Source organism: Hydra viridissima, unplaced genomic scaffold, assembly GCF_058129835.1.
Source record: "Hydra viridissima isolate aposymbiotic clone 2 unplaced genomic scaffold, HvirCarnegie_v1 scaffold_5, whole genome shotgun sequence".
Classification (NCBI taxonomy): Eukaryota; Metazoa; Cnidaria; class Hydrozoa; order Anthoathecata; family Hydridae; genus Hydra; species Hydra viridissima.
The window spans coordinates 13,954,425-13,970,163 of NW_028324304.1; the positions used below are offsets into that span (position 1 = coordinate 13,954,425).

Here is a 15,739-nt window from a genome sequence, read left to right on the forward strand (position 1 = left end):
TTTTTTTTTTAATTATTAACATGTAAAACCCTCATATGAATTTTTCAACGTTTTAAATTTGTAAGAACTTAAACTTAAAATAAGATTATTCTATAACTATCAGTAATAAATAATAGTCAAAAACATTGAAAATGTAAATAACATGCAACTCATTTTACATGGATAAAGAGAAAAAAACTGGTATCAAAATCCAATTACGGGTAAGTGAAATCAAATTATTAGCATAGAAAAAAAAAAAAAAATTGTCTTCAAAAATTATAAATACAAATCTAAGTAAAATTTTCTTTAAAAATTTTAATTTCCAAAGCTCTAATTCGCATGCACTGTTGTTATATAGATTAACAGAATAAATGTACTCCACATATTACGTTTGAAATTTGTAAAAAATTAAAAACAAGTTTTACCCCCGTCGAATCTGATAAATGAAAGTTGCAACCGTTAAGTTGGTAGAGATTTAGAGGCACCTATCAATTATCGCAATCATGGCCGCCGAGAGGGGGTTGGACGGGGAAGATTCCCGGGGCCCCTTTGTGTCTACAAATATTTTTTTAAAGTAATTTTTAAAAGATTTAAATAGTTTTGACTTTTAAAAGGTTTGATTAACTTTTATTTTTAATTTTCAATGACCAGAGCACGCTTCTTTTGGTCCTGGGCATATAGTTGATCATAATGTGGGCCTCTTAAGAAAACTTCCCCGGGGCCCGAAGTTTCTCTCGGCTGCTATGATCGCAATATAACTATTTATAATAAAAAATTTGGCTATACGCCCTAACCAAAATTTCGTTCGGGTTTTGTTAAAATCTGATTCATTTAGAGGACTGAACTTTATTGAACAAACTGCATAAAATATAAAACGAGATTAAAGTAAGAAAGAATTTCAAAGTGCATTTAAATGACAATAAATTAGTTTAAAAAAAAAGTCTTCATTTAAATTTTCAATTTAACAACAAAAGAAATATTTCTAAAGAAAAAACTTAAAGGTGGTCTGACTGAACAGTTTTTCCTACATAAAGCTTGAGTTCTTCATTTTTTCTGGTGAGTTTGTTCCCATTGAGTTTAATTTTATCTTTCAACTCCTTTCAGTCAATAATAGTAGAACCAAAGTAGTATGGATAAGTTGTCATACCGCTTTTTTTGATAGTTAATCGAAGCCAAGTCATAAAACACCCATCAAGCACAGTGCATACTTATGCATAATCCAGATTCATTGCTGTCTTTTTTTTTTTTTTTTTTTTTTTAAGAAGCAACTCTGTGAGATATTTGAAATGGAGGATTCATCTGGGTTTTTCAGTTTTTCTTAAACTCCTCTCCGAGATTTTAATATCAGTAAATAAAAATGGAAACATTTTCGAGTATTTTTTTAAAGAGTTAACCCCTATCACTTTTAAGTGGTTACGTACAGCTATTGACTATGAAGCTATTAAAAGTAGCTCTTAACGAATTTCTAACTCTTCAATAAATAGGGTAACGGTACTTAAACCTGCAGCCACTTTTATATTTTCATCTACAATGATTCCGACGAGCCTTCACATTGTCATATATTGTTATATGCACGAAGAAATAGTTTCAAAAGGTAAACGGTCATATTCTGCTGAAGAATATTGCAGAATTGTCACCGCTGACATACAGGATAAATTTAGAACTTGGATAAAAAGTTGGAACATAAAACATTGTCTTTAAACTAGGTAGATTGATAGAAAAACAGTTAATATAAATAAAACTTTAAAAACAACTAGTATAAATAAAAATAGGAAAAATAATGACTTTTTGCTATTGCATAGGTTTTTGATGAAAAAATTGACGGAAATTCGAGAGAAAATTCTGATGGAGTTAAAGTATAAGTTCCCTAAATTTAGAAGTTGAACAGCTAAATGGTGTAATTCATGTAAAAGATGGTAAAGCTAAAAACTCAAGCTAAGTCTAATAAAGCTGTTTTAGAGGATTGAGCTGTGTTTCATCAATAGAATTTCTGTCATTCAACACAACAAATAAAAATAGTGGTTGGATGAATGAATGGCGTGTATGTGCTTGTAAACACTATGTCTATGAATTGCCTATTAAGCCTTTTGCTAAAGTTATTACAGGAGCGAGGAATTCTCTGAATCCTCCATACACAACCTTTAAATATAAAAATTTAAAATAAAGATTAAGTGCTAAGGATCTTAAACGGAACATAGGGGTAAATTTGAGGGGGACTAGACTCATTTTTTTTCGATTTATATTATTTTTTTTTACATTTATAACAAGTCCGTTACATAATAATCTTCATCTTTCTTTTTACCATGTCCTGAAAAGGATACAAACGTTTAAAAAACTAAAATTTAAATTTACATGTTTAATATTAAAAAAAAATCAAGTTTATAAAAACGAAATCAAATTGTATTTACTCCAAAGTCAACAACTCTTCATAGTAGTCTTTCTCCATATTCTGGATACTCTTTTGTCTCTTAAACCTTGACCATCTTGATATGAACTTTTGTTGTTCGGCAAAACTATACAAGCCTTTGTTATGGTATTCCACAAATGGCTGTACATAACACAGTAGAATAAGGTTTTTCCATGTTTTTAATTAGTTTTTTTATCTAACTTTTCTACAACCTTTTATGTTGAAAGAAACACACGGTTATCATGGATCATGATAATGCCAACCTAGCTGACCCAAGAACGCTACTTATATGGAGTGATAGCATCAAGGTACCCAGTGATGCAAATTTTGAAATCTTTAAATTTTGTCAGCGGAAAATAATTTAATTTCAATATTCAAATTGAGTGAAATTTTGACATCATAGTACGCCAATAAAAACACCTGTAGAATGAGAACTACTTTACATAATTTGATAAAAATTGATCCCAATATAGCCTATAACCACACCAAACTCTGGATAAAGTTTCAGTCGAATTGGTAAACTGGTTGAGGATTTATGGCAGTTTCAGGTTAAACTTTGTTAGTTTTTTGCTACTTATACCCCAAAATGTTACCGATTATTCTAATATTCAGTCACTAATTTCAAAATAATGGAAACATGAGTGTTCTACTATGTAATACCAACAATTTTTATTATAATTGTTTCATTGCGACATGTGTCGTTTTCATTTTATAGACCAAAATATTGGTTAGCTATTTAAAGCGTGGTTTGACTTGGCTGCATTTTCTGACGCTGCATAAAAATTGTCTGGTTGCAATAAAGTTATACGAATATAAATGGAAAAATGCCACACTTTCTCCTTATCGGGCTGTGCGCGTGTTTAAATACTAATTGGTTTACATAGTCACGACATTTATTATATCAATTTTCAAATGCGTTATGCACTAATTCTCTAAAGATTATTTGAACATGCCAACGGTTTTGTTTGAGTTGTTTCCATTCCAACCTCTTGTTTAGGTGAAGGAACCAGATGCTCAATTAAAGTTGTTCAGAATACCCTGAACAACCGAATAGCGCTTTTTCTCATTTTAAATAAAAAGCAGCATAGTAACTAACATCTTGCCAACTCAACTTTTCTACAATGTCTTAAATTACAATTTGAATCAGGTATATCTTCAGCAAAGCTAGAAATTGCAAACGTTCTACCCCGCTGTTCAAGAACAAATCTAAACCATTTTTCTCATCACAATCAAAAACATTGATTACTTTAAAAAATTGAACTTCTACTAGTGAAGTTCTAATTTAGACTCAAGTTAGATTTAAACCACGAGTTTTTTCGAAATCTAGCACAAAATCTGATGTCTTTAGAAAACATACATGGACTCGTAAAACTATTAGGCTATTACTTCCGACAAATTCAAACTGTAACATTATGTAATACTGGAAACATAATCTTCAATGGGTAGTTTATTTCCTAATCCTTTATGTAGAGTCATTTCTTTTATCTTGTTTTTGATGGTTCTAGCACAATTTTTAACTATTTTGAGAGATAGCTGCTGAATAGAAGTTCTCTTTGACTTATTTTCTGGTGTACTAATAGGATTAAAAGAGGATTTAATAGGATTACTTTAAAAGGATTTCCTCCTATAGATAAACAAAAAGTAGATTCATCAATCGAAGTTTCTGTACTCATTTTACTTTTTTTTGATTCCAAAAGCAACCTATATAGAACTTGTACTTCAATATAATTTGTATGAAAATTCAAAAAAAAATTCTTTACACAAAAAACAAATTTAAAAAATATGTCAATTACTAAGAAAATATGCTTGAAGAGAACCTAATCAAAACGCTAATACAATGATAATGGTCGAAATTAGGAATCAGATTGTGTTTAGCTGCCTGAGTGGCAAATTGATAATTAAAAGTAGCAAGTTGATAACTAACCACTTTTTTCTTTTACCTAAAATTCAATTTTTTGAATTTTTCTTAAGGTTAACAAACAAGGTAATTTTCATAGACTAAACCTATTTACAATATTTACAAATATGTACAACATATGCAAGTTTTGTTTATAGATATATTGTTTTGTTGCATTCTCTTATCTCCTCAGAGTTATAGAGGTTTCAATTAACTGTCTAACACATCCTCCAAATAACATTTTTGACAAGCCAGCTTAAAATTTGCATAGGGGAGCACAATAATTGTTTTATTTCTTTTGTTAGCAAAGTTGTAAGTTTCATTCCATTGTTTAACCATAGAATTAAGAGTTTTGTTGATGGCAGGTGTTCTGACTAAATCGCCTCACATTTACATTTTATCATCTTCTTAAGCTCTGATTTCAAGAACATTTTCTTTTGCAAACATCTCTCCTCTTTCTCCTCTAAACAGCTCAATATTTGAAGGATTGCTTTTAAAAGTTCATGCCAATAAAACATCAGTTAGCAAGCATAGATTTTTCAGAACACCTTATAACTGGTATCTCAGCTGCCTTAACTGATAAGTTATGCATATTGATCTTTCAGAACAATTAGATTTTTAAAAAATCTCAAACCAAGTGAGAAAAACAACTTAAAGATTATTTTCTTGTGTATGAGTAACCCAAACTCTGCAAGAATCTACTGGTTATTGTGAGCTACCTAAGTTTACAGGAACTATTGCAAGCAAAGTCAGGTTTTCAAGTGCATGTCAACTCCTCAGCAAACTGATCAATCACCATTTTATTTTTAAATTTAATCAGAGGTTCACCTGATTGGATTTAGAAATGAAATGGTGATTGATCAACTTTTGGTAAAGAAAGATTGATTTAAAGATCAGTAAACTGCTCCATCAAGCAGTTTACTAATTGGCCCATTCCACCTTGGTCCTTTAGAGGTTTACAATGTAGTGCTGATAAAAAATATCTCATTATTTAGTATAAAGAGTACAGACAATCAAAAGTCTTTTAACATAAAAAATATACTTATCCTGCATTGTAGAAATGTTCCTACCTTTTATTTTAAGTACATCACATGTTTTTTAAAAAATTCACTTATGTTTTCAGCAATATATTCAGCTTCACTTATTTATTCATTCTTTAGTAGGATTAAAATTAAAAAGATCTTTCTCATTTCCAGAGCAAACACTTTAATGTTTTTGTTTAACTGTAGAATTTTATCAGTAGTTGTCAAACTGAGTGGACATCTTCATAAAAACCTCTTTCTTTGTTCTAAACCATGTTTTCATGAGTTGTTTTTATAAAACAAGATAAATAAGTTTACAGTTATTGAAAGTATAACAAGTGCAAATAAAAATAAGTATTAAAAAAAAAATCATCTTTGTTATAAACTAGTTCTTTATGTTGTATTATCAGTTTTGTTATGCAGTTAAAGTTAATATGACCTTTAAAAATGCTTTCTAAAGAGTAGCCAAATTCAGATTACTACTTGAGATCAATATTGTGCTATCAATCTAGTATCTGACAAAACCTATGCTCATAACTTAATTTCAAATTTTAAAGCAACTCTGATTTCTGCTACAAAAAAACAGTATGCAGTTTGTACAGAAGATAGCTTTGAAAAATTGATTTTAGACATGCTTTCACTGATGAACATTTAGCCTAAAAGGTCCAAAAAGTTTACCACCAGAAACTCCATCAAGTTTCTGTAACTCTTTATATCCCTTCATATGAAAGTATATCAGGTTTATCTTGCGAATCACTTTGATCATTTCCTTTTAGTTAACCTAAAATTCCTCTATTGATTTGGAAATCAACATTTCATTATAAAATATTTAAAGTAACTAGATTAAGTTTTACTTAAAATATTTCTCAAAAAAACATTTCTGATGTTTATATTTTATGATATTTTGAATTGTTTTATTGAAAGACTGACAAAATTTTATCAATAAACAAGTTATTTTTTTTTTAGGCTTATAACCTTTTTATCTTCTTTTTGTTAAATTGTGGAGCATCACGTAAGTATCTTTTAAAATAAATTATTACATCATAAGTATCTTAAACAACTTGCTTCACCATATTATTTTAGAATATAACAAGTTGTTTCAAAAGAAACGTTTTTGATCTTTTTTTTTTTTGAATCATTTTCTGCTTTGATTTTTTACTAGTTTGATTTGTATTACAAAATATTTGTAAATAAAAGGTAACAAAATTATATTTTTTAAAAATATTTCAAAATGCTATACAGAAAATAACATTGATAAAAGCCTGATTAGACATGATTAAAATTATATCATGTTTTAAGCTGGCATCATAAAATAAATTGTGCTTAAGTTACTGGCCACACAGATTGCTGCATTAATTTACTTTTGTAAATAAGTTATGGATTTTAGTATGATGCACAAAAGTTTTCTTGCTGAGACTGTGATAAGTTGTTCATAACTGTTAAAGTAATCTAAATTGCTTAAAATATTTTTTAAAGGATTTTGAAATGAAATTTTAGCAAATAAAAGAATGAATTAAGTTTTAAAGATTTAAGAAGATACTTCTTGCATAAATCTCCACAGATTTTTGCCAAAACTATGCTTACCATTGAATGCAGTACTTGTAATGCATTAAATCAATTTTTAGTTAAGAAAGTTTTTGGTATTTAGTTGAAGGGCAACTTAACATGTTAATACTTAAGCAATGGTGTTCGATGTGGCGAGAACACCTCTTTTATTAGTACTTTTGTTTGTAAATTTGAAGAAGAAATTTACAGTAAGAAGTTGATGGATTTTTATAGTGGTTGTTAATACACCATGTTAACTTTAATTGCTTTCTTTGCTTCTCTTTATTTCAAAACTTCTAAAAACATTTAATGTACAGTTAATAGAAACTTTTTTGTTTATAATTATTAAATATTATTCATATAAAAATATGTAATATTTTAATAAATGTATTAATAAATATCTAAGTAAAGTAATTCAAGGAAAGGTTTTTGTCAATCAATTTAATATTTATTACTTTTAAACATTCTTGCTCTGTTAAAACATTCTAAAAATATTTATCATTTTACAAAGTTCTTTACTTCCTCTTTCACCCAAGCTAGCTATCTCTTTCATCCCAGCTAGCTTTAATATAGTATCATTAGATGTAATGATTTGCCCCACGTTTATTGAATCCAATCATATAATAATTATAATAATGTTTATAAAACTCAACTTAAATAAAAATGAAACTTTATAACAATATCAATATTTAAAATTAAATGTTTTAACACTTAAGTATTTTTTTACTTACACTTAGATGTTGAAGTAAAAGACAAAATGGTGGCTTTAGAATGAGAAAATATTAATAAGTTTAAGTTTGATAGTTAAGATTTGCCACAGTATAGTTTTGAAACCATTATTTGACCAATTTTTATTGCAAACATACTTAATTGCATTTAACATTGTGCAGAGCACCGTTAAGTTAACCTAAAAAGTTCAATTTACAAAAAACTGTTAGAGCCACCAGTAAATGATAGACAAAAATAACAATGAAATTTTTTATTAATGACAATTCAATTTCAATACTGCTTAAATGTACTAAAATAGCTTTTCTTGTAGAGTCATTCTACATACAAGATGAAACAGAGTTGCAAAAGGACCACCTAGTTACCATTCTTGGTTTTCCAAAAGAAATTGAAATATCATTTGAAATTAAACCAACATCATATGTGCGAATACTTGATAATTCAAATATCATTCATATTACTGTTGGTTCAAATGACAGGCTTTTTGGAGCATGGGTTCATTATGATATGATTTTTTTTGGTTTCACAGTCGGTGATGCAGTAATCTATTCTCAACTCTTATATCTGCCACTAATGAAATGGACAAAAGTGAAAGTAACACAGAAATTAGTTAATGGAGTATATATTTATAACTTATTTTGTGCTGGAGTTAATCTTTTCTCAGGTCAAAACACTGCACCTAGGGAGCTAAGAAACCTTAAAGTATATTTAAGTTCTCCATGGTTTGATTTACAACCAGGATTCATCAGAAATCTTTACATAAATGCTATTGACGGTAAAAAACGCTAAAATCTATTTTATTTCATTTTTTTTTTATTTGTATGTTTAAACCACTGTTTAAGTTTTTTCCAACCAAATAAAGTTGGATATGTTTTTTTTCTTTCCATTTTTAAATGAAGTTTTGTGTTTAAAGATATAAAAATAATTTCTTGATAAAAATCTTTAAAAGTTTTCTTTTAAAAAGCATCAAAGTTTTATTTTAAATAGCTGCCAAATTATTATTTTCCTTAATAGATACTTTCACTATCAGTGAAGAGAAAAGTTTAATACAGAATCAGCTTGTTGCAGTTCTTAACAAACTTCCGATGGAATACCAGCTGTCATTTGAGTTTAAACTTACACAATATAAAAATACAGAATACAGCAGTATTATCCATTTGACCGTTGGTGAAGATGCTACTAGGTATGGAGATAGAACGCCTGATGTTTGTATTACACCATATGGTTATTTTGAAGTTTCTTCAGCAATAAATGGAAATTTGAATGATTTTAAAACCTTTGATCAGCAAATTCTTCCATTAGAGGAATGGACAACAGTAAAGATAACACAAATAATTTTTGATGGCAAATATATTTTTACAATAGAAGTTTCTGGAACAAGTTACTCAGTAGAAAATTTGGGTGCAACAGAGTTTGGAGATGTAAAAGTATATGTGGGTGATCCATGGCTTACAATACAGCCAGGATATATTCGAAATTTGGTAATTGCAAATGCAATTGCAGGTATATTCTTCTGATAATTTGCTTTAAGGCATATAAGATTTTATATTACTTGCTATATTTGATATTTGTTAGAGTACTCTGAGCATAAACACTATTGTAATGTTCATTTTAATATATTTTATTCATTGTAGTATAATTTAATTATTAATTATTGGGTTAAGTTTTATTGAATTAATTTGATAGCTTTTGATGGTTTAATTTCATTGGTTTAGTTTTATTAGTTTAAACTATTTTAAGTTTCACAGTTCTTTTTACATTATGTCAACTTATTGTTTACATTATGTCAGCTTATTGTTTAAAAAACTCCTAAAATTTCTATTTTAAAGCTTTTCGTAGTAATGTATGGTAATAATTCATTAAACAAACCATTGTATTAAAATAATTTTTGAGAGCTATTTTTTTTTAGCATTAGTATTTTGTTTCTCTGTTGATGTCAAGTAATAATAAGTAAAATACAAATTTTTTCATCAATCATTTGAAATAAATTGAGTTTAAAAAATTTATATATTTAGGTATATAAAATTATAATTATCTAGAAAATATTTGTAATATGTTGCTTACCTTAGATTTTTTGGTTTCAAACCTTCTCCACATGAATTGCTATTTGATTGAATTGGTTACCTTATTTTTTAAATAAAAACAGTTTTGTATGAATATAAATTTATCATCCCAATATCTTTTGCCGTTTTAAACACAAGTTTTTACTTTAATTAACTTTAGAAAATTCAAAAAAAAAATCTTAAAGGACTGATTTAGAAATTTTAATTTTACTATTTGCTGTTGTTGGAAAACCAAATGCTGACACTTTATTTTTAATTTCTAAAGATTTTTAAAAAGTTAGTACTTCATTAAAACAAAGATGTACTCTTGTTTACATACTATTCTGAAGTTTTTAGAATATTTGAGCACATGAAAAAGTGATGAAAAACATCAAATTTTTACCCAAATCTTGAAATTTTATGTTTATTTTTTATTATTCATGTTAAATTTCTTTTAAGATCAGTTTTATAATGGAAAAATATGCTATATTTGCTGACTTTTATATTTAAACTCACTGAAACCCTAATTTTATGAAGATATTTGTTTGACTTTTTTAGGATTTTTAAGTTTTTCATAAAAAAGAAATTAACTAGAAAATGCTGTAATATTTGTTACTTGTTTTGCTGAATTTAAATCTAAAATTGTAGTAGTTTGTATTTATTTTTTACTTCTATTTACTAGACTTCAGCAATTTAAGATTTTGAATACAGTTTGGTTGGTTTTTGATCAAATGTTAAATTTTGTTTTAAATTTTGCAACTTTGTTTGGAATTTATTGAGGAAAATCCTAAAAAATTTGCAAAAGGTATTTTTGCAAATTTGCAAATTTGCAAAAAGTATTTTTGCAAAACTAAATTCCAAATAATTTGCCAAAAATTTCCAATCTCTTTTATTTAATTTCAGCTAATTTAATTTGAGTTAATATTTTTTTTCACTTATCAACTGCTTATTTATCAATCTTCATTGACTATTTCGTTTTTTTTTAAGCTTCAACATCAACAAATACTTTGCCAAATTGGTCATCTGGGTTCTATGCTGACTTAATAACTGTTAAAAGTTTCATTTCAAACCAAGATTGTGTACAATTTTGCTGGCAAGAAATTCTCAATGGGAAGTTGTATGTAGGGGTTGCTACTGACATTAGTTCTTGCTATTGCACAAAAAAAGTAATGCTGGGTACTGTGACGCAAAATCTCAATAATAAAAATTTGCACCTTGAATTTTTATGTAAGTACAAAAACAATACATTTAGAAGTTTTCTTACCAATTTTATCAATTTTTTTTTCAACATTGAATGAAGGTGAAACAATCAAATTCAGTAGCAAGATAAAGTATATTTTTAATATATATTAAAAACTTTAAAACTAATGAAACAATTATTTGCTGAAATCCAAAAGAAAGCTCAAAAACATCAATCCTGATCCTTTTCATATTTATTAATTTGCTATGTTTATTATGTTATTCTTGTTATGTTCATTTTGTTTATTTCATATTAATTTGCTATGTTTATTATGTTATTCTTGTTATGTTCATTATGTTTATTTCATATTAATTTGCTATGTTTATTATGTTATTCTTGTTATGTTCATTATGTTTATTTCATATTAATTTTGCTATCTTTATTTTCTACTAAAATACTCTGATCTAATGTGCACAAAACTTAAGAATCTTAAAAATTGATTTTTACTATTTGTTTTTGAATTAATTTATTTTACTATATACTGCATTTTTTAAAATTTCAAAATATTTTTTTCCAGTGTCCAACATCATAACAAAGTCCTCTATTTATTCTATCAGTGAACTAGCAACTTTCTGCATAAGAATTAGATTTTTCATAGAAGGAAATGACAGAAGCATTTTTTACTTTTTCGATGATCTTAGCGAGCCAACCAAGTATTCTGGAAGAATGATCATAAATAGTTTTGTTGATTTTGGAAGAAGTGTCTATGCAACAAGAACAACGAAGAGTCATAATGAAAGCCATCTTTTGAATTATGTGGAAGAGACATATAATGGAACTGGAAAAAATACAGAATATGAAAATTTATATGATATTGTTGCAAAGGTAAAATAGTTCTTATAATGTTAGATCATGCTTTAAAAAGTGTTATGATATTTAAATAGTATTAACTTTTCAAATTTATTATTTACTTATAATATTTGCATTTAGACAAAAAAAAAATCTATTGCTAAATAAAGCTAAATTTTAGTTTGTGATTTTGAATACATTTTAAATGTTATAAATTTGAAAAATGTGTTTGATAAATGGGCTTGAGTATAGTTTTGAAGTTAAACTGTTTTCAAATAATCACTGCATTATCAAGTTGTTTTACTGTTTCATAAATGTAAAAAATTTTGATGAGTATTTTTCTGACTAAATGGACATCACATCTGAAAAATATAACCCATTTATTGATACCTCATCTCACATTCCTAAAACTCTCATCAGAGAGTATTGAACCAGCTCTGAACTCTTAATTTTAACACTAATATTCATGGAAGAAAAGTATGGAAATATGATTAAGTTTTAAATGATAGATCAACCAATAATTTTTAATATTAAAAGACCATTTGGAAATTTTTAATTTAACAGGTGGTTTAATTTGGTTTTATTGATGTTGCATTATTAAGGTTGGTGACATGTCAGTAGAAAACGAACATCTAACATGGGCGATGCTACTTGTTGCAAATAGTAATAGCATGTGGATAACTTTTACTCCATTTAAAATTTTACGTCTAGAAAAGAACTGCAGATTGATAACACAATTATCAAGCAACATCACTAAGTGAGACTTTTTATTCTAGTTTTTGTATGCTAGTTTTCAAATACAAAATGTTTCAAAAGTTAAATTTGATTGACAATGGCAAATTTGGAACAATTTAATAATTATGGCTGTTTACTCAATAGTGAGAGAATGTATGTTAACGTAAACATGACTACAAGTCCTGATTGTGTAACTGATCTTGAAAATATAACTCTCGAGCTGCTTCATGAATCAAAGTTGATATTTAAAGGAATCCTCATGGACGATTTAAGTGTAACTGCGACATCGATTCAAAAAGAACGCAAGTTCATAATTCATGTGAGTTGTACTGATTGCATTCATATTCGTTTATTTACTTAAATTTTCAGAAAATATTTCATTTTAAACAGTAATATTTATTTAGGTGAGAAAACTTTTCATTGATTCGCATTTAAAGTTTTTATCTATATACGATATCGATAGAAGTGAAATTCGTTTGGGAAAGACGAACGTGGCTCTTTCCACACAATATTTCTTGTCGGAGTTTATACATAATAAATCAATCTTCAATGTTAAGAAAAATGTGCTCTTTTTGCCTGTCGAAAATTCAATACAGCCAAGTAAAAATGTTACATTTATAAATTATTGTTTATACACATTAATACTTTTTTAAAATTTTCGCAAGTTGACTTAAATATCAATAAAGGTTTTTCGAACAATAAAAGTTTAGTTTTACATTATATTATATATATATATATATATATATATATATATATATATATATATATATATATATATATATATATATATATATGTATGTATAGACACACACAGAGTATAGTTAATGAAGTAAATGTTTGTTGAATAAACGTTTCTAATATTAGGCAAAAATTTGGAAAATTTAGTACAGTAAGAAGGAAATGGTAAGGAGAATATAAAAGAAAATACAAATAAAAGATAGGGAGGGCATGGAGAATAAAACATAATGAATAAGATATATACGTAAAGATGATATATTATACTGAATAAAGTACGAAGTGTAAAGTAAGGAAAGTAGCAGTTTTTTTACATAAATTGAATAATTGTCATAATTAATGGAATAATTTACATAATTGTCTATTGGTGCTAATGTAGCAATATTTTGTCAATTCAGGTTTTATTTTTTTTAAAGATGTAAATAAAGTTATTCCAAAATGGAACTACAGGCAACAAAATGGGACATATCTACAGACTGCCACTCACAAATATGTATGCTCTCCCACTCGCAACAGGTAGCGATTTTATTTCTGAAGAAAGCATTCAATATGAGTATTTCAAAAATTGTGTTTTTAGAGATGTTTAAAGCAAGTCTCAAATCTCAAAAAAAAAGTGCTTTTAAGCAAATAGAATAAAAAGAATTTAACATTTTTTGCAATTTTTTCATATCTAATAATTTTTTTCAGGCAACAAACTTCATGCTATCAACAAGAAATATCTACGGGTCGAGTCCAGTGTTAGTTTGTCATTTTTCGTTTAAGTTTTTGTTAAAAACTCATCAAAAAACATTAAATTTTTTTTTTCCATATTTGTAAATTCTTTTTAAATTTTGTTTAGTTCTTCCAGTTCAATTGTGTGATTTGATTGGATTCGATCAAAACACCAACTTCATTTATGGTTACACGTTTCGAAAAAATATTGTTGAGGTCAATCTCAACAGGAAAAATCAGATTGAGGTTGCTATTATATCAAACGTTAAATGGTCAAGAATTCTTGAAAGCGGTTCGCTCTTAGTTAAAAAATGATAGGTTAGCATTAAAAAATTGGAAATATGAAAATGTAAATATTGTAAATTAAAAATATTGTATTTATCTATATAAAATATTGTAAATTAAAAATATTTTATTTATCTATATAAAATATATACCAAAGAACAGCATTTGTGTTAAGTTTAAAGCTTTTTAAAAAACTGCAAATTTCTTGATTACAGTTTTTATGACTAAAATATATATATTAGTGTGCGTAAAAAAATATTCTGTCACGAACTTAAAATCCTTTGATTAAAGCTAATGGCTGACCGAACAAAACAGAAATCAACAAAATTGAAAGTCACAAAAATTTTTTTTCAAAACATTTCTTTTCTTTATTTACCAAATGGGAACTTTAAAATAGCATTAAGTATTTGTTATATCTAGAAAGTTCTAGAATGGACCGTAACATCTCCTCGCCAGCTTGGTTTTATGGAGAGCAAGCGTTTTGATTATTCTTTGATAGGCATCTACTAGATCGTCTTGTTTTGACTTGTTTTTTATCTTGACCAGTCGGCTCACACGACAACAAATCGGGCTGTACTATTATTGACTCCTCCACCTCCCCGGAGTTGTAGCGATGCCTGAGTTGTTCAATATGACGATGCCAAACTAGACCATCAGGCTCTGTCTTCACTATGACAGATCGAGGACCGCATACTTCAGTGACAATAGCCGTAATCCATTTTGAGTTGTAATCATTACTTGAGCTAAAGTATCTGGCATAAACCAAGTCTCCCACTGAATATTTTACAACTTTGGAAGAGTCCATAGATTGCTTTGATTGTTGTAAATGAACAGGGGATGGCAAAAGCAGATCGATTTGCACCCGAATTTGTCTGCCATTGAGTAATTCGCTAGGGGACGATCCATTTGCTAAAGGAGTTCGGCGGTAGACCATGAGAAATTCCTGAAGAGCATTCTTAGGAGGTAGGTTTGATTTCTTCATGGCTTTTTTGAAAGTCTGAACTAGTCGTTCGGCAGCACCATTTGTGGCGGGGTGATATGGAGCACCTTTGAGCAGGACAATACCTCGACTATTACACCATTCTAGAAATTCCTGAGAAGTGAATGAGAAATAGTTATCGGTAACTAGAGCATGTGGATAACCGAAGTGTGCAAAATCTTCTTCCAGTAAATCAATGGTAGATTTGGCACTAATAGAAGACGTAGGATGAATACATGGATATTTAGATAGAGCATCAATCATGATAAGCCAATTAGTAGCCATGAAATTGATTGCATGATCAAGATGTAGACGACTCCAAGGGCGTTCTGGTAGCATCCATGGATGGACTGCTGGTTTTGATGGAAGGTTCTGATTTTCCGCACAGGTAGTACACTGGTGTGCTAGATTTGTGATAGCTGAATCAATGCCTGGCCAATATACGGCAGATCGTGCGAGTTGTTTCATTCGTTGAATGCCGAAATGACCTAGGTGCAGTATCTTCAAGACTTGATCTTGAAGAGTTTTGGGGACGACAACACGTGGACCATAGAACAAGCATTTGCCTGAAACTGAGAGAGCTTCGGAAAGTTTTTGGAATTCCCGTATCTCGTCATTATTGTCGGATTCGACCCAACCATCTCGAA

General features: G+C 28.2%; 1 protein-coding gene across 1 annotated transcript; it reads left to right on the forward strand.

Moving 5' to 3' along the window:
• Positions 1 to 40: 40 nt before the first annotated feature.
• Positions 41 to 14,271, forward strand: LOC145189333 (uncharacterized). Its single transcript, XM_090088665.1, has 12 exons — positions 41 to 200; positions 6,272 to 6,317; positions 7,890 to 8,351; positions 8,591 to 9,079; positions 10,606 to 10,845; positions 11,376 to 11,683; positions 12,250 to 12,404; positions 12,527 to 12,701; positions 12,787 to 12,982; positions 13,534 to 13,633; positions 13,805 to 13,854; positions 13,956 to 14,271. Exons 1-12 carry the CDS (start codon positions 159 to 161, stop codon positions 14,141 to 14,143), a joined length of 2,451 nt encoding a protein of 816 aa, XP_089944791.1. The 5' UTR covers positions 41 to 158; the 3' UTR covers positions 14,144 to 14,271.
• Positions 14,272 to 15,739: the final 1,468 nt, after the last annotated feature.

Bases quoted from the DNA above. Each gene is read 5' to 3' on its own strand.
- LOC145189333 (XM_090088665.1), top strand. From the start codon at position 159: ATGGATAAAGAGAAAAAAACTGGTATCAAAATCCAATTACGG. The intron at 11,684-12,249 runs GTAAAATAGTTC...TGCATTATTAAG, and splicing joins TATATGATATTGTTGCAAAG to GTTGGTGACATGTCAGTAGA. The intron at 13,634-13,804 runs GTAGCGATTTTA...AATTTTTTTCAG, and splicing joins TGCTCTCCCACTCGCAACAG to GCAACAAACTTCATGCTATC.